General features: G+C 42.8%; 1 protein-coding gene and 1 non-coding gene across 3 annotated transcripts in view; one reads left to right on the top strand and one right to left on the bottom strand.

Moving 5' to 3' along the window:
* Positions 1-311: 311 nt before the first annotated feature.
* TRNAS-UGA lies at positions 312-398 on the top strand. The gene has a single exon. It is a non-coding gene; the product is annotated as a tRNA-Ser (tRNA).
* Positions 399-8,444: 8,046 nt separating this feature from the next.
* Positions 8,445-20,211, bottom strand: part of CDPF1 (cysteine rich DPF motif domain containing 1) — a 160,729-nt gene continuing 148,962 nt past the window's right edge. For both annotated transcript variants that reach the window (XM_044088262.1, XM_044088261.1), the window contains one exon: positions 8,445-13,218. In XM_044088262.1, the coding sequence (XP_043944197.1) occupies positions 13,087-13,218 (132 nt within the window). In that variant the 3' untranslated portion in view covers positions 8,445-13,086. The remainder of the gene's footprint in view (positions 13,219-20,211) is intronic.

Genomic DNA, 20,211 nt, shown 5'->3' with positions numbered 1-20,211 from the left:
AGCACTTCACAATCCAGGAAATGTTGCAAAGATCAAGACAACATTGAATGGATGAGGGCTAGATGGACAATTAATTTATGTAGCTAAGGTGCTCATATCCTTGGTGCATCAGTAGGGCAACAACCTGAACATGGCTGGACTGCTCAGCTGAATAAGTTGATTATGCAGTGGTGTAGCTGTAATGTTCTGTGAGAGTTGGCAGTGCAGTGGTGTAGCTCATACATCCATATCTGGGGTGGGGGGAAGAGTTATGTAGGATAATGGAAGTGGAAGACCTGTCATTCAATGTGATGACCTGTTGATTGAGGCAAGTGTTATAATCGTGGCCGAGTGGTTAAGGCGATAGATTTGAAATCCATTGGGGTGTCCCCGCACAGGTTCAAATCCTGTTGAATACGGTGGTTCTCTTTGGGTTAGGAGGGTGGCCAAATGGTTAAGGTGTTTGCCTTACAAACACAAGGTACAGGGTTTGTCTCTCACAAGGGATAATTGGCTAGGCTTAAAATGGCTCGCAAGGGCAGTTAGCCTACTACTAACTTATGAACCTAAATAACCTTAATGCTCCTATAATATCAGGGTGGAGACTGACAGCAACACAGAAGTTTGCCTCTCTTCCCAGAGGGATGATAGTGGGACAATAGGTAAATGTCTAGACCACAATAGTAAGGATGAAGTCTGTTACCCAGGCAAGGGTCTGTCCAGGAAAGTTGCACACTTGGGAGCCTGCTACCCAAGCAAAGGCGGTGTTCCAAAGACAAAATTATCACCATAACAGCTACAAATAAATGCAATCTGAAGGTCATGCTGCTCAATGCTAGAAGTCTAAATCTCAAGATGCACTCAATCAAAGCACTCCTCAAAATGAAGAACATTGACATTTATGCTGTAACAGAAACCTGGTTTAAAGCAGCAGAAAGCAACCCTGCACTACCAGGCTATAACTCATTCCATACCTTTCGGCCCCAGAACATGGACCGAAGCTCCAAAGGTGGTGGTGTCTCCATATTCATAAAGGATATGCACACCTCCAGACTAGTAGCCCAGCATAACACATCTGAGATACTCCAGGTACAACTAACATTTGGTAAGACAACAATTCAGGTCATAGGTTCATACTAGGCTATCTGCCCTAGGGCATTTATAACCCTAGCCAGAGTGTGTTTGGCTTTCGCCACCCATTTTAAATTAAAATTTAATCTTAATTAAATTAAATTTAGCCTGCTATAGGTCCCCAACCATATCCCAAGACTCTCACTCCACATTCCTAAGCACCCTGGAAACTATTAAAATCAAACCCAACATTCATACTAGGTGACTTCAACTGGCCCTCCATAGGTTCATAGGTTCATACTAGGCTATCTGCCCTAGGGCATTTATAAGCCTAGCCCAGAGTTTTGTGGCTTTCGCCACCCCTTTAGTTTGAAGGATACTATGCCCATTATTTTGCTGTGCCTCTGTCAAGCAGTGACACCGAGGTTATCCCTGGGGTATACCTGCGATCTCCCATCCATTGGTCAAGATTTCTCTTGAACAAGGCCAGCGAGGTGCTCTGCCTCACAGGTACCGGGATTTTGTTCCACAGCATAGGGAGTCTCTGGGTGATGAATCTGTCCCTCCAGCACGTCCTATTAATAGCTGTGTTGAGGTTTAAGTCTCCTGCCCTTGTAGTTCTGATGGATTTAGATTTTTTGAGGTGAAGCATGTTCATTAATTCCGGGTTGGACATGGCCTTGTATGTCATGCACAGGTCACCTCTGAGCAGACGGTAAGCGACTGAACAGAGCTGGCGTTCCTTCAGTCGGGCAGCATAAGACATATTTTTGAGACCCTTTATCCTTTTGGTGAGGAACTTTTGGGCCCTTTCCAATTGCTGCAGGTGTCGGGTCAGATACATTCTGAATGGGGCATTGTACTCAATCATTGGTCTGATGAGTGATGAGTACAGGGGAACGATGACCTCCCTTGATCTAGATGTGAATCCCTCCATGATCAGGTGGGCAATGTAGAAGGTCTTCCTAACTACTTTGGCAACGTGAGTGTCAAATGAAAGGTTACTGTCAACCTGGGTCCCCAGATCCCTGATAACCTCTTCTGCGCTTAGTGGATTGCCACCTATATGGTAACTAGGGGTAACCTTGTTTTTCCCGAAGGGTATGACTATGCATTTTTTGGCGTTTAACTTTAGGCCATGGTTCTGGCACCAGTTATCCATTTCTATGAGACCCTTCTGAAGGATGTCTGTGTCAGATGGGTTTTCAACTATGGTGCCCAGTTTGCAGTCATCTGCAAACTTTGTTAGCCATAATCCTCCTGTGTTTGCTTGTACTTCTGAAAAGTAGATGCCGAACAAAAGTGGGCCCAGGACTGAGCCCTGTGGGACACCACTTGTGACAGGCTTGGAGTCTGACATGGCGCCAGCAACTCTGACCCTGTGGGTTCTGTCACTTAACCAGTTTGCAACCCATCTAGTGACGTATGGGTTTACATTTAAGCTAGTGAGTTTTTCAATGATACCCGAGTGGGGTATTGTGTCGAAAGCCTTTGCCAGGTCAAGGTAGGCTGTGTGGACTGCCTTGCCCTCGTCAATGGCCTTGGTGACTGTTTCGAAGAAGTCAACAAAGTTTAAAAGGCATGATCTGCCCTTGACAAAGCCAAACTGGGTTGGATCCAAAGTCTGCAAGTCCCCTATGTCTTTATTTATGAGTTCCATTATGATCCTCTCCATAGCTTTGCAGACCAGGCTTGTCAAGATGATGGGACGGTAGTTTCCGGGATCGGTGGAGGCACCTCCTTTATGAAGTGGGACCACCATTGCCGTACGCCACTCCTTGGGTACGTATCCTGAGGTGAGGCTAAGATTAAACAGCTGCCCTAGCTGCGGGTTTAATTCCTCATTGAGTTTGTGGAGCACACAACCGGGGACACCATCTGGTCCAATGGATGCTGTGTTTTTCGCCTTGGAGAGAGCAGTTCTCACCTGAGCATTTGAGATGTTTGGGGGACTACAATCCTCTGGTATAGATATCTCTCCTTTTGGGGGGAGGGGGGGGGTTTGCACTGAACCTGTCAGCCAGTATTGTTGGCAATGTCTGTAGGTTCAGTGATTTTTACGTCATTTTGAACTAATTCTGAGCATATCTGGGAGTTTCCTCCCAGGTTTCTAACATAGCTAAAAAAGGCTTTATGATTGTCTTTTGAGTCCTTAGCGATTTTTCTCTCAAAATTTGCCTTGGATGCTTTTATGAGAGATCTCAGTTTTTTTACTTGTAATGATCAGGGGTGTCCTCCCTTTTATGGATTTTGCTCTATCTTGTAGTAGCTTCTTCCTTTTGTTGTAAAGCTTGTTTATGGCTTGGGCCCACCAGACTGGATGCTTGCCTTTGGTACAAAGAGTCTTTGTTTTGTTTGGGATTCCCTGGTCCATGCAGTCCTGGAGGTGCTGGTAGAAGGCATTTGTAAGTGATTCAGCGGTTTGAGTAATGGTTTCCGCTGGCTCGAGGGCCTTGAAAGAGACCACACCAGTCTTTAGGAGTGTGAAGTCGGCTTTTGAGAAGTTCTTCACTGTGGTCTTTTTTATCTGGAGTGGGGGTGGGATGTGGACTTCCAGTGAGATTAGTTTATGATCTGATCTCACCAATGATGGGTATACTTCTGGTGTTGAACATTGTGACCCCATGTTTGTGATGATGAGATCTAGTATGTTTTCTCCTCTTGTGGGGATGGTGACTAGTTGTTCCATGGCATTTGAGTTTATGAACTCTAGGAACCTTTGGGCTAGAGTGTCGGGGCTTGAGTAGTGATCCCAGTCTATATTTGGATAGTTGAAATCACCCAGTATGATGGTGTTTGGAGATATATTTATCCCCACCAGTGTTTTCAGGAAAGCTGTGTGAGGTTCCTGAGTTTGAGAGGGTGGCCTGTAGCAGGCTACAAACTGCAGTGCAGTCTTGTCTACGGTTAACTGTACCTGGATGGTTTCCGATGCATCGTGCGTTGCCACCAACCTTGAGGTGAGGGTGTCCTTGATGAATATGGACACCCCCCCTCCTTTCTTGGTGTTGTCCGGATTTTGGGGCTGGAACGCATGATATGAGGTAAAACCTGATAGTGCCAGGGTGCTCTCAGGAGCCTTGAACCAGGTTTCAGTCACGGCACAGACATCAATGTTCTCCATACTGAGAAGGGCTTCGAGTGCGTGCATCTTGAGGTTGAGACTTCTGGCATTGAGCAGCATTACCCTTAGTTTTTTCCTTTTTTGTGTTCTAGGGTGGTCGGTTTAAAATTTGAGCCCTGCCTAAAAAAGGCACAATGGGGGTGGCAAGAGCCTTTGCCAAAATCCGGAAGACCAGGGGTGACAGGTGCAAGCCGTCCCTTGCGAAGCAGCGTGGCTTGTCCAGCATGTCATCCCAGGCAGACAGACATTGGATCCCCTTTGAATGACACCATAGTTTAAGCCAATTATTAAAGCTGATCATCTTGTCTTCGTATTGTGGCATCATTCTTGGTGAGGGTAGGATACTTCTCAAGGTCAGGGTCATACCTGCCTGGGCTACATAATCAGAGAGCTCTCTATGTCTCTTTTCATGTAGTCCAGGGAGGTACGTCTCAGGTCGTTCACACCAGCATGGACAATGAATGAGTCATACTTGTACCTGCAGTTGAGTGACCTGAGTGCTTGCGTTATGTGGCGGATTCTAGCACCCGATAGGCAGCTTACTGTGACCTTCTCCTTACTCAATCTGGTGAGTGGGACGTCAGTGTGTCCGACTATGGAGTCACCTATGATGAGTGTGTCTGGCATTGTGTTTGGCCTTAAGGGCTGTGACTGTTTGGCACACTGACTCTGTGGTCTATGTGTTGCATGTGCTGTGCCCTGTGGAGGCAGTTGTTTGGGTGTCTGCTTTGGCGGCCTCTGCTGTTTTGGTAGATTTTTGATCAGAGCCTCCGAGTATGTCTTTGTGTGTTTATGTGTATGATTTGAAGTTGTGATAGTGCTATGTGAGACTGGGTATGTGGTGCGTGTGGTTACCTTCTCCTCCTGACTGGTCTTACCAGTCCTATGTTGAGAGAGCTCAGCCTCCAGTTTGGCTATATATTTGCATCTCTCGCATGTATTTGTGTTTTGTGGGAGAAGGAGAGGGTTGTCAGTGTACATGAGGCAATTGTAACATTGCCTCAATATTCCCAGATTCACCAGCTGACCAGGAGAGGACACTAGCAACTGATCCATCGCCATGCTAGAAGGAATAGACAAAAACTGTATGTAGATGAGTTTGAAAAAGACTTTGGGGGATGTGGTGTTTTTTGGCCGGTGGGGTACTATGTATAATAAAAAGTGCTATATCAGAGTAAAAAGTACTGTAGGAGCAAGTGCTAGGCTTTACAGATAGAGAATAGTCTACGTAGGAATCAAGTAGAGCTGAACTTTTTAGTTAGAGAATAGGCTGGTTAGATTAGCAGTACAGTTCAAGAAGAGCTGTTCTAAGGGAAAAAATGGGAAAACTACGCATACACCAATGCACTGGCCCAACACTTCCTGGAATTCATCAATTTCAATGCCCTGGACCAGCTTATTCTTATCCCCACTAGAGGAAGCAACATCCTTGACCTGGGTATTACCAACATGGGCAACCACTGCTCTACACCAATGGCCAATTCCCCCCTGGTTAGATCTGACCACAAACTAATCACCATGAAAATCCACATCTCACCCACACTCCCTGCAAAGGAATCCACAAGGATAAACTTCTCCAAAGCTGACTTTGGACTCCTAAAAACAGAGATGGCTAACTTCACGGCACCCATGAAAATGGAAAATAGATGCATGACTGCTGAATCATACACCAATGCACTGTACAAACACGTACATAAATGCATGAACTAGCCATACCAAACAGAACCAAGATGCTCTCCTCCAAAAAAAGGAAGCCAATCAGGTGGTCCCCTGCCATTAAAAACATCTACAACAGAAGGAAGAAACTGTTGCAGAAAAGTCCCAAGACTGGAAAAGTTCCCTTATTAGCCTCAACAAAAAGTTGAAATCCCTCATCAAAACCTCCAAAGCCAGCTATGAAGGCAGAATTGTGGCAGACATGAAAAACAACCACAAAGCTTTCTACAGTTATATCAAGAATCTCCATGGCAATACCCAGATTAGCTCTGAGTTACTGCACAATGGTACCTCCTATACTGAGACCCAACAGATATTGCCAACATACTGGCTGACAGATTCAGTGCCAACTTTACCCCCCCCCAAAGGGCCAATCTCAATACCGGAAGAATGTCAGGCACCCAGCATTACTGCAACACAGGTTAATGCTGGACTGCCCAAGGCCAAGAATACAGTTTCCATGGGACTTGACAATATCTCTGGCTGTGTTCTACAAGAATTACAAAGTGAACTGGCACCACATATGTGTGCCCTGTTCACTTACATCCTTACCTCAGGCTTTTTCCCCACCAAATGGCGCACTGCTGCAGTCATCCCATTCCATAAAGGAGGAGTGACTACAGACCCTGGAAATTATTGCCCCATTAGCCTGATGAGTCTGATATGTAAGGCTATGGAGCGTATCATCATGGACCTAATTAACAAGGATATACGGAATCTCCAAACTCTAGATCCCACACAATTTGTTTTTGTGAAAGGTAGATCCATGCCTGCTCAACCTGGTTGACTTCTTTGAGTCAGTCACCAGAGCTGTGGATGAGGGTAAGGCAGTTCATAACAGCCTACCTCGATCTGGCCAAAGCCTTTGATACCATTCCTAACTCAGGAATTATTGATAAACTCACAAAACTAGGCATCAGCCCCTATATCGTTAGGTGGGTTGCAAATTGGCTCACAGATGGAACCCACAGTGTGAAAGTAGCAGACTCCAAGTCAGACTGCTGACCAGTCAAAAGTGGAGTCCCACAGGGATCGGTCCTGGGTCCTCTTCTGTTTGGCATCTACTTCTCAGAAGTCCAGGCCAACATGGAGGGACTCCAGCTGACCAAATTCCCAGACGACTGCAAGCTGGGAGCCATTAACTCCCCAAGTGATGCAGACATCCTACAGAAAGGCCTCAGTGAGACCAATGACTGGTGTCGAAACCATGGCCTTAAGCTTAATGCCAAAAAATGCATCATCATCCCCTTTGGGAAAAACTCACTTCCCACTAATTACCACATTGATGGGAGCCCACTGAACACGGACGGTGTTGTAAAAGATCTGAGGACACAGGTTGACAGCAACCTCTCCTTCGACCACCACATTGCCACTGTGGTCAGAAAGTCCTTCAATGTGGCACAACTCATTACCAAGGGTTTTGCATCCAGGAAGAAAGAGGTCATAATTTCTCTCTACTCTTCTCTCATTAGACCAATCATAGAGTATAATACCCCATTTGGCATATACCTCACTAGACACCTGCAACTGCTGGAGGCCACAAATGTACCTCACAAATAGGATCCTAGGCCTTAAGCACATGACCAACATGGACAGACTCAAAAAACTCCAGCTATTCTCTGTCTTATAACGTCTATGAAGAGGCAATCTCTGCAAGACTTACAAAGCAATGTCTGACCCAGCTCTGTTAGAAATGCTACATCTAAAGAAATCCCAATCCCTCCACACCACATGCTCCAGAGACCTCAACCTAATTACTGCAATCAACAGAACATGCTGGAGGGGCAGGTTCATTACCAGAGACTGCCCATGCTCTGGAATAGACCTCCCATACATGTCAAGCAGAGCACCTCACTGGCCTTCTTCAAGAGAAATCTTGATGAATGGATGGGAAATAGAAAGTTCACCCTGGGGATCACTCCAGTGGCTCTGCTTGATAGAGGCACTGGGAAATAACATCGAGTGGCACAATGCCAGGGCACTTCTATGGGCTAGACTTGTAAAGGATCAGGGCCATTAGCCTAGTACACAAGAACCAAGAAGCCTGAAAGAAGATTGCCTGGAGCAATGCCAGAGGCAAAGGCAAGGAAGGTCTGGTCTGAACATTTTACATGAATGAGACTGAAAAGAAATTGGAGTTATTGAATTCTAATGAAGTAAGTTTAGAGAATTAAAGTTGGTCACAGATGCATCAAACCTGTATAGTGCTGCGACAAGTTTAAGTCAAGAAATAAGTCATAAAGTGTGTGTGTTCTGTGAAGTCAAACATTTGTAATATGTGGAATTTTGTACAGTAAAATAAAAACAAATGATGAAAACAAAAATACACTCTGAATGAAATTCCATAATGGTTATCTTAAGGGGACCTCAAGACACAACAGTGTATATATGCATACATTATATATATATATATATATATATATATATATATATATATATATATATATATATATCTACACACACACACACACACACACACACACACACACACACACACACACACACACACACAGAGAGAGAGAGTAAAGACTTAAAAATATGCTCGATTCAGATATACAAAATAACCACACTTTTATTTGAATGATGAAATTAAACTACAGTTCACTAGGCTTTTTAATACTATTTACAGTACTTTATTATACATGGTTCACAGTCATCAGAGATAACTTTACCGATTATAGTTTAGAGAGACATAGCCTTTTCAGCAAAGAGGCAGTGTAACAAAACGTTATGGCTGCAGGACTTGGTTAGGCCTTCCTTCCAGCTCCAGGAAACTCCTTCTGTGACTTGTCTCCAGGCCATATCAACTAACAGGGCCAGTTGAGCCTCTAGTCTACTTGATGATGGTCTATCTAAATAAGTAACTAACTTCAAATCTTCCTCATTCAGGACAGTCTTTTATACAGAACTATTCCCCATCTACAATAAATTACTTAACTAGACTGTGAGGATTTTACACACATTAAAACCATACATCCCTGTTATCAATGGACAAGATGGGGCTATATGTTGTACCCTGCAGAAGTGAACAATTTCAAAGATTCTTGTATTACAGTTGTGTCACAACCTAGCCTATTCTGGATAATGCACCCACCATTTAGTGTTTTATGAATGTGTGTTTAGAAATCCACGTTGCAGCTTCAAAATGGCTTGTGCAGACATTTTTCTGAAATATGCTGCAGTTGTAGCTTCTGTCCTAATGTGCTTTACATCAATTACTTTTAATTTCAAATGACACCAGGACTTGGATGTGCCTATAATGTTATTTATTTTCTTATGCAAGGGTGAAATGGAGTTTAAAAATGTTTTTCAAATATGAATCATATATGCTATTCAAACTGAATGTCTTCAAGACATTTTTATGCAACATGGGTGAAATTAATACAAAAAGATACACTGGTTATGCCAGCCAACAAACAAAAAGTTACTATAGTTCAGTTTTGCAAGGTGAAGTCAGAATTGTTTTTCCAGAAATGTTCTTAGTGGTGCCCAGTGCCATGGTGAGAGCTAGAAATTACTAGGCAGTACCTATACTGCTTGAGAATGTGTAATGGAATGTGGGGTGTTAGAGATCATGCAGGTATATTTTTTTAACATAAGTTTACTAAAAGAAAGCTATTCTTATTTTATCAAGATGTAACAAATTATAAAAAGCAGCTGATCTTTAAGTATTGCCTAACCTATCTGCATTTGCAGTATTAAATAAGTAAGGAGCTTTATACTGATTGGCTTGGTTTATTTTCTTTACGTTTTTTTTTCCAAAAAGATATGCTTTAATGTGGCAATTATTTTCCACTTCATGAGGAACAGCAAAAAATTCTTTACTTGATCCCTGTGGTTAATTTCTTAAGACTTCTGAGACAGAATGTGCCTTTATCAATCATGTGAAGCCTTGCTTGACAGATTACGGAAATACAAGAAAAATATTCCAGAGCTCTCAGCAGCTATCTTGTTGTGCTGTTTACTGGTGGGTGAATTTTGTCTATACTATCCCGATCTCTCCTTGATTCATTAGTAGAAACATTTTTCAACAGAACAAACACTATGACTGCTTTTACAGGGTGCTGATATCAAAGGGGTCTGTTGCCACTGTGTGTGTTGACTTAAAATTCATCTTTGTCAGTACCAAATAATTATGCAGACACAAATGGCAGCTTTTCTTTTAGAGGTATATAAACATTGCAGTTAAAATATGGTAAAAACTCTGGGATTTGTGAATAGTTCAAAATCTAAGTGCTGAAAACTAAAAATGGTGTTCCATTACTTTGAATCTGAGGTACTACCGAGAGGGACTCACTGAGGTACTACAGAGAGGGACTCACTGAAATATGAAGACAGATGTTCTTCATATCTGCTGTCACAGTGCACCTCTTTTGCTCAATGAAAGAGGTTTCCATCTTAAAGTATTTTGTATTTATGAAATTGTATAGATTTGCTATATCTAAAACTTGTCTTTCTGGAGAATTAAAAATACTCTTGTTAACAAAAGAATGACCTCTGATCTAATGCTACTTTCTGTACAGCCTCTTTCAATATCAAATGATCCACTAGTTATGACAATTGTCTAATTGCTGTGTTTGTGGCTTAAGATGCATTGGGGTATCTGAAGAAATTCTGTTCCATAAAAAACACTCACTCTTGGAGACATCTCAACCAACTGATGAGAAAAATCTGGGACAAATGAACTTAGAATCAGGGACTCAACAAACAAAGTATATACACAAATATAAATACATGAAATATATAAACAAATCACAAATGAAGCTATATTTTTCAAAACCTTCTCTTCACTGTCACAATTAAGGCAAAGAACTAACAGAAAAAGGAACAGTTAAAAACTACTGACCAGTCCAAGAAGTTTCTCAATGACTGGAAGAAAATGTCCTTGACTGACAAGACCCTCTAGATCAAAAAGTTACACTTTGACTTGTATTTATTAGCCACAGATGTAATTTAGATTTAGACATCCCAAGATCAAGAACTACTTAAAACAACAATTTGGATATCAAGTTAATTTTTCTTTTAAGACAGTGTCTCACCAGCTTTACCTAGCCCACCCCAGTGACATTCAAGTTTAGTTCTGCCACTGTAAGATTTCAAAAGCAATAAGAAAAGCAGAGTTTAATCTTATATGAGCACCAAACAGCCAGTTGAAATAAAAATGGACAAATCTGTGCTATCTGTAGAGATGATTCGCTGCTGTGAAGGTAGTCCAACTGGCACAATTGTTCCTCTAAGGTGACAGGTAGTATAGAGCCGGTCAGGTTGCAAGTCCTGCACAGCAGCCTAATCCTCCTTTTGTGGTCACCCCCCTACCCTTTTGCCATCTCAATAAGCTACACAGCTGCTGATGGCCTTGGAAAGCACACCACCACCTGCTCTCTGAGATAAATGTTGTGAACACTGGCTGCCCATGTCCTCCACTGGTGCAACACCTAGTGCTCATACCAGGTGTCAACCAACTAGTGAGGAAGAGCCACCTCCCTTTTCCAAAAAGTATCAGCTGGCAGTGGCCACTCACTCCATCCCTTCCCTGCCAGCTCTTACATGCAATTAGCCTCTAATCAAACTAGGATTGTCTGCACCAAAGAAAATGGTTTTATTCTGAAATGTGCCATAAAGTACAGCAATGGTAATATTAATCCTGTCTACCCTAAATATGGGAACACCAGCACCTGTCCCTCTCTCTCTCTCTCTATAAGACATCCAAGAAAGAAATATCCTCTGGTAGAAGGATTGAAACCTCGAGAGGAATAATTAATTAGCATCAAATAAAAAATCTTTCTCTTTGCTAAAAGAATCAGAGAAAGGAGTCATCCTTCTTTTCACTTTGCCCTCTTGAATATTGCTAGTATCAACAAAAGTTTCCATCTCTGTGTTCTATTCACACACTGATGTTGGTCCAACAAAAAGTACCAATGTAAGTCCCTGCTGTTGCGATCTTTTTTTTTTTTTTTGTACTATATTATTGCACTCTCTAGCAAAGGTTTTACACTCAGAGGAAGGCTACATAAGATGGAAGATAAATTTGATAAAGCTATGAATGCATTGTAAACACTGAATTAAATCCTTGTACTTCATATGAGCTTGGTGGGTAATGATGTTAATATAGATGAAGGCACCACCAAGAAATTATGTTAATATAGATGAAGGCACCACCAAGATCTCATCTTATGTCAGCACCTGGGAAATGTGAGCTGTACAGGTTACTGACTGCATATCCCTGTTTTGGGGAGTAATTTCAGTTACAGTGCTCAAAATTAGTGCTGGAATGGAGATTTTGCAGTTTTGATTTTTTTTAACTCTTTTTGTTTCCTCCTTTGAAGGATCAGCTTTGCAATGTTTGCTTTTATCTTTTTTCACTTGTTGCTTACCATGTACCTTTAACCAAGATCTAAAATTAAGAGTGAGAAGACAAAACAATGTTACATGTGATATACAAACCTTACTATAATCACAGAATCACAGTTCACTGTTCACTTTATTAACAATGTTTGAAACAAAAAGTGGAAGGTACTACTTGTATGCCAATGAGGAATAACAATTACTGAGAGGACTGAGAAGCTCTTAAGAAGTTGTCCAACAGCCATGGCTATATACAAGGGCTTTGTACAACTAGTACAAAACCAATGTAAGAAGTGAGCATACAGAACATAAACTCTTACTGGGAAAGAGCAGCATTTCAGGTACGAAATTCCAAATAATATGATTTACAGTTATACAAGTAACATTTTTAATTCACCCAGTCTGAACATATTTTATGATGTATTTTTTATAATCTGAAAAATGAATTTTTAAACATATTTTCTAAGAACTGTAAAACATACATTTAGTAAGTTTGTAATGAATATTTCACATTTTCAATACTGGTTCTTACTGTACATTTCAGAGTTTGAAAATGTTTTTTTTATTAGCTGACATTACAATGCCTATCATTTTAAAGAGGTATGTACTGAGAAAAATGATGCCGCATACAGTCTTTCTCTCTCTCGCTCCCATACGACCATATGTGCAGTTTCAACCATGTCATGCTGACCTGAACAGAATGATAGCTAAAAAAAATAAAAATAATTTTTAAAAAAGTATCAGAGCATTAAGCATTTTCTTCTAATCAGTTTCCAAATCTCACTTCATAAATATAACTGTCTTGATTAAAAAATGGAGTTGGTTCGATCATTCTTTACATTTCATTTTGTTCAACTGGAGGATTTTGTCTTCTGAGAGAGTTTTCGTTTTTCCAGTTCATGTTGTAACTCTTTTGGGAAATCCTGTATTGCGCTTTTTGCACAAGGTAAACAAAATCTCCTTGTGTAGAAAATACTACAGTCCTGTTAAAATAAACACAAATGACATAAAACACCACCAAGAGGTTATGAGATAACATTATTAAAAACAGAGAATTAAACAATGTTGGCAAATGTATTCTATAGTAAGTTCCACAGCCACTTAAAATTAACAGAATGTCTCTACAATCACCATTTTTATGAAAATATACTGATAACCCACCCTGCATTTTCTTTCAGCATACACTATCCCTGGGCAATACAAAGCAAGCTAACAAGTTTGAATGTGGGCAAAGCGTCATAGGAACATGAAGAAGACATACTGAAAATACTGCCACTGCAGTGCCTGCTACAACATAGGCGGTACAATATGCCATTGGTTTTAATAGAATAAAATGGTAACAATAATGCGTAACGGAAATGTATAAAAAGCATTAATGCAATACTAAACTACTGGCATTACGGTCAGAAATTATTCCTATTTTGTAAATGTAAGAATGCTGTTTCAAGATCTGACCCTCCAATAAGTATTGCATATAAGGCACTTTTTGACTACTTATTGCATTATAACCAATTATACAAAATAATGTCGTGTTCTATATACACAGGTACTCAGAGTTATTATACCTTTATGAACTTATCAGCTGCAGCAGCATTCTTCAATATGATAAAAAGCATTTGACTCAACTGTACTGTACCATATTTTTAAATACTCACTTCACCTACAGCAAACACCTTATTCATTCTACTCTTAAAATATGACTGAGAAAATTATATAGAATTCAAAAGAACAAATATGTGATAAGTAACAGTATAACAAGTAAATGTGTAAGGCTTCTGAACATAATCCACAATAAGCAATAGTTAAAGTAACAAAAAATAATTATAAATGACGGTACGTCTAACTACTGAAGCAACATGACTGGCTCTGAAAGAAACAATTATTCATCATCTCTAAAGCTCTAATACTGTTGGTAAGCCATTTCAAAGAAAAGGCCTGGTGACTTAAGTAGACAGTATCGTTTTCTTAAAATAAAATTAAATTTAGATGCACACACATTAAAAATGCATAGCAGTATTTGCTCAAACAGGAAATATCCTGTGCTTCAGATATACACATCATGGAATACAACATAACCATACCCTGCAACATAAAATGGCGGAGAAGTAAAAAGGGAAATTTTCAGTTGGAGAGAGACACCTAAAATACCCCAGACAGCTGTTTTACCTGCCTCTTCTACAGGTATGACTTTGTTGTCCACAGCCACTTAATGATATACACTAACTGCAAGATAGTACTCGGTTGGAGAGAGAGACCAAAATGCACTTTAAAGGGTATTTTCCATTTTGCTCCCCAGTACTGCAACACATCTGCAAAGCAAATCAGATAGGTCTACTAAAACTTGGAGCAAATTAAACCCAAGCAGAATATATAAGGGTGGAATATAAAACAAAAAGTAGACTCGCAATTTTCCTTCTGTTGTTGTTTATCGTCATTACTGATGGTAAAATGTAGGTATCTGGCACCATTCACCTGTGAAAATGAGTTGGCATTCAGTGATACAGAGAAAGAATCTGAATGGTGGATGGAAAGACATGATTTTGTTAGAATGACATAATGATGTTCCCATATTGTGAGCTAGGAATATAAAAAAGTTATTATTCTGTTATGCACACAATACTTTTGGCGACCTGCAATTTGATGATGTTTGAGGCTGATACAGCTGAGAATGCATGCCCATATTTAATTGTAAAGACTACCTGATCTCCAAAACTACTTCCACAGAGAGGGATGTGGACCCATGAAATGGACTACCGGAGTTGATAATGGACAGAAAATCTACAGAGACATTCAAGACAGTATTATAGAGGTAGAAAAGGCAATTAAAAAAAATATGCTTATTGTCTTCTTTTGCCAGCAAGCAAAAGTAATGCAACAAATCCTGGAATTCAGACAGTTTAAGAAATACCATGCAAGCACTATGTCTACGAATAACTGGCTTTGAAGCAGTTTTAGTTAAATAGTTGCACTACATATTGTACTTGACTGCATGTGATGGGTTTGAGAATGTTAAGTCATGTCTGATAAAAAGAAGTTATGTATTCACCATAACACTCCATCTGAGTAGTTGGACTTCATTTGTCAGCAACCTGTGGGTTTCGGATCCGATATGGATCTGAGCCGACAGCTTTCCAAGCTAAGATCTGAGCTCCAATCTACTCCCCCTTACCCAAACTACAGTGCAACCTCCTTCCAACCCTCAGATCGATTCTGCCACCCACAACGTGACACGCATCAACCCAAGAGACATAACCTGACCTGAACACACAGACTAGGCTCATAAGACCCAGTAAGTCTGAGTCCAAGGATTATCGTAAACCACTAAGGTCAGGGGGAAGGAGGGAGGGAAGGCTGATGGCAAATGAAGTCTAACTACTCAGAGGGAACGTTATGGTGAGTACATAACTTCCATATCTGAAGTAGTTAACTTCATTTGATCATCAACCTGTTGAACAGAGTCCCCAACTACCAAAGACCTTGGGAGGCCCCTTATGGAAGGATATTCCAGAGCACTGCAGAACCAAAAGAAGCCCTTCCTCTAGATACTATGTCCAACTTATAATGAGTAATAAAAGTGTGAGAGGAAGCCCAGGTAGCTGCTGAACAAATGTCATCCAGAGAAACTCTGGACAGAAAGCAGCAGAAGTAGCCATAGAGCAAGTAGAATGAGCATGAACCCTGCCTGGTTCTGGTAATCCATGATCCTTGTACACTTGCAGGATACAAGCTGAAATCCATCTAGCAATAGTCACCTTCGAAACTAGTTTCGCCAAAAAGGACTTGGCAAAGGAAACAAATAGCTGATCAGACTTACGAAAAGGTTTAGTTCTATGTAAATAAAAGCGCAACTGTCTGTGGACATTCAGCAAATGAAGCTTGTATTCCCCCTTGTTTTAAACATTAGGAAAGAAGACTGGGAGATTAATAGACTGAGTGATATTTGACTCCAAAGCAATTTTAGGGAGGAAAGAAGGATTTGTCCTTAGAGAAACCCTATCCTTATGAAAAATTAAGTATGGGGATTTCATACACAAGGCTTGAAGTTCAGACACTCTCCTAGCTGAGGTGATGGCGACCAGGAAGGCTGTCTTCCACGACAGGAATTTTAAATCAACTAACGCTGCGGGTTTGAATGGAGGCGCAACTAAGGCCTGAAGAACCAAGGTCAAATCCCACGGAGGGGAAGGATGCTTAATCAGAGGTCTCAGCAAAAAGGTGCCTTTGATGAAAGTCTTAAAAATCCTAGAAGCGGCTAGTGAACCTGAATTTTCTCCTACATAAAAATGGGATATAGCCACCAGATGGACCTTAACAGTGGAAGAGCTGGCCCCCTGTTAGAAAGTCTGTCTCAGATTTTCCAACACCGCTGGAATAGGGGCAGTAAATGGATCCAAATCTCTCTGAGAAGCCCAAATGGAAAAACGCTTCCATTTACTATGGTACTCCTATCAGGTGGAAGACTTGTGTGCCACCACCAGAATGGACTTAACAGGAGAAGAGAGTCCAGGAGTCCTGGCAATTAGTGGAATTGGAGCAACCAAGCAGTAAGCTTGAGGCCGTCCAGATTTGGGGGAGGAATTCCAGAGGGATGACAAATGAAATCCGGAATGGGATCTAATATCCAGGGCAGAGCTATTAGATGAGATCATAGGCAAGGGAACCAAACTTGAAGAGGGCAGAATGGGGCTATGAGGATAATCCTGCTCCTGAACCAACGAGTTTTCTGCAAGAATTTTGTCATTGGAGGTAGTGGGGGATACGCATAAAGAAGACCAGATGGCCAAGCATGGACAAGAGTGTCTCTGGGAGTTTCCTCCAAGGGAGAATCAGAGCGAAAAACTCGCTGCACTTCACGTTGTGAAGAGATCGCAGCAAGGCTGACCCCGCTTGAGGAAGATCTGTCCCACTACACAACAGTTTAGAGACCGCTCATAGGGTAAAAGGATAGTCCTGCTCAGTTTGTCCGCTAAAATGTTGGACCGACCCAGAATGTGCGTTTCTATCAGAAAACGGTTGGTGGAGATCATCCATTCCTACACTCTCAACAAAGTGGGTAGGACCTGGTCCCCCCCTGTTTGTTGATATACCAGACCACTGACATGTTGTCTAACTGAAATGTAATTGTTCCCAGAGGAAGAGAAGTATGAAGGGCCTGCAATGCTAGAAGGACCGCCCTCACACTGATGGGCAGAACGGTCTCATTTGGGGACCACATGCCTTGGACAGTCCTACCCGAACAATGCCCCCCACCCTAGACGGGAGGCGTCCATGGTCACCATGGCTTGGGGCAGGGTCGCAATAAAGGGGTGTCCTTCTCGAAGATCCAGGGATTGAAGGAACCAGATGAGGGAAGTTTAGCACACCTTGCTTAAAGGAATCAGGTAACTTAAGGGCTGGTATAACCGAGATCACTGAACTTGTAATATCCACTGTAACATTCTCATGTGCAGACGTGTGCAATGAACCAGATTTATAGCTGCTGCCATGGACCCTAAGGCCCTCAGAACTAGCTCTGCTGGGGGTGAAAAGGTCTGAAGAAGTGCCAAGACATGGAGGGTCAGGTTCCGAAGTCTGTCTGGAGTCAAAAATACCTTGGTCTGGAGAAAATCTATTCTCGCACCTATGAAGTCCAGAATCTGAACAGGCTGAAGACAGGACTTCGCAAGGTTAATTGCGATACCCAGTAAATTTGACAACTGAATTTTCTGGCTTGAACAAGGTGATGCCTGGAGGGGGAGGTGAAGAGCCAATCGCCCAGGTACGGAAAGATCTGAATGTCCTGAAGCCTCAGGTGGGCCGCTACAGTTGTCATGACCTTGGTAAACACCCTGGGGGCTGTGGTGAGACCGAAGGGTAGGACCCTGAACTGGTAGTGATTGTCTCCATCCCGAAAGTGGAGAATCCTCCTGGATCGCCTGTCCATCATAATGTGGTAGTAAGCATCCTTGAGATCTACACAGCACATCCAGTCTTCCTCCTGCAAGAACGGCAGGATGGATTGTAAGGTGACCATCCAGAACTTCTTCTTGGCACACAGGCTCAAAGTGGACAGGTCGAGAATTGGCCTCAAGTCCCCCGTCTTTTTTGGCACCAAAAAGAACCTGGAATAGAAGCCTGATCTGGACTGGTCTGGGGGGACCGGCTGGATTGCCCTTTTGTTTAGCAGCTTTTCTATTTCCAAAGCTGCCACCTCCCTTTGAGCAGGTAGAACGTCTGGGAGGTGCTTTGGAGGTAAGGGACTGGTCAGAAAGGGAATGGAATACCCTCTGGATATTATCTGAAGCACCCAGCGGTCTGACGTTATGGACTCCCATTGAGCTAGGTGCTTCGAAAAATGCCCCCCGACTGCCTCCAGAGTGGAGCAGTCAGGCAACCCCTTAGGTCTGCTGTGCGGGTCAATCTGAAAATGGTTCCCATGACCCGAAATTCTTCGGTCATCCTCTGCCTCTGGGCAGGCATCTACCTTGTCCCCCTCTGCCTCAAGGGAAAAAAAAAGAGTCCGGAGTTTCCTGGGAATGCTGAGACTTCCGGAACCATGACTTCTTTTGCCCTCGCTGATTCCTGGAAAAGGACCTTTGAGGGTTTGAGAAGCGGATCCCGATGGCCGACAGCTTCTTCTTGTCCTTCTCAGTCTGGACTAGCGTATCTCGGATAGTCTTCCCGAACAGGGTCGAACCGTCAAATGGGGCATTCGAGAAGGACACCTTGAAAGGTTCCGAATAATCGCAAAGCCGGAGCCAGGCAATGCCGGACCCAGCCACCCTAGCGGCTCCCTCAATGGCATGAGAGAGTAGATGCATGGATGTGTTAGTCACCGACTTAAGAGTGGCCATACGTGCTGAGAATGATTGTTTATCCTTGGCTGAAATGGACTCCGGGGGAGACTCAGCGTACTCTTTCACAAGGTCACGCTGAAGTCTGATCACGTGGGCCATGTAGTTCAGCGCCCTTCTAGCAAAGGTAGCTGAAGCATACGTCCACTTTCCAAGTCAATCCATTTCCCTAGACTCCTTGTCTGGAGGATAGACTGAGGAACTCTCCTGTGCCAGTTCCTTTTTGGTGGCTGCCGCCACCACCATGGCATCAACTGGGGAACCCTTACTCCATGCAGGCTTGTATGTAGGAGGGCTCAAAATCTTGTCTGGCTGTTTAGGTATAAGTTCTACAGTGTCTGGCTCCTTCCAAGTTCTGGTGGTAATGAGGTCAACCAGAGGATCAGTCGGGGGGACACCCAAGAGGTACATGGGCCTGCGAATGCCTCCAGGAATACCGACTCATCCGAGGAAAGCTTTTGGGTGGACCAACCTCCCCTCTGACGGAGGATTTCCATTATGTCTCCAAATGAGATTTTCGGGAGGTGATCTGGGGGAGCCTTCCCCTTCCTCCAAGCTGGTATCTTTTGTGAGGGGGAGTCCATGTGCCTCCTCTTGGACTTGCATTTGCGAGGGACCTCCTCGGGGGGGGGGGGGCTCTCCGGGGAGAGCTCACAAACAGCTTCATATTCCTTGAGGGGAACCATCTGGGGTGTTTCAGACACAGGCTGTTCCTGGGAGGACTGAATGGCAGAAGACACACACAGCAGCGAAGGAGCAGGGACGGAGTCCAAGGAAAGAGTGAGGGGTCTCGATCCTCCTGAGAGAACCCTCTCCACAACGACGAAGGCTGAAGGGGAACCGGCTTCTCTGAAACTAGCAGGACGAGTAACCGTGCCCCTCGGATCTGATGAAGGGATCAGAGCTGAATCCAGAACAGATGGACCCAAAGGAATGGTATGTCCCGACCACAAAGGAGCTGATGACACACTCATCCCCCCAGATCCGATGCACAAATCATGGCCCTGAGAGCTCAGATCCGACATAGGATCTTACAATCCCGAGGGCATGGCCGGTGTCGAGGTTGGAGAAACCATCGTCACCAACCCCCTGACTTTAGGGCTCCTCAGATCCATAGGTTCATAGGTTTATACTAGGCTATCT

The sequence above is a fragment of the Protopterus annectens genome, chromosome 11.part0, assembly GCF_019279795.1.
Source record: "Protopterus annectens isolate FY-2018-M chromosome 11.part0, PAN1.0, whole genome shotgun sequence".
Lineage (NCBI taxonomy): Eukaryota > Metazoa > Chordata > Ceratodontiformes > Protopteridae > Protopterus > Protopterus annectens.
Note: the sequence above shows the minus strand (reverse complement) of the source record. Positions and strands in the feature narration are given on the sequence as shown.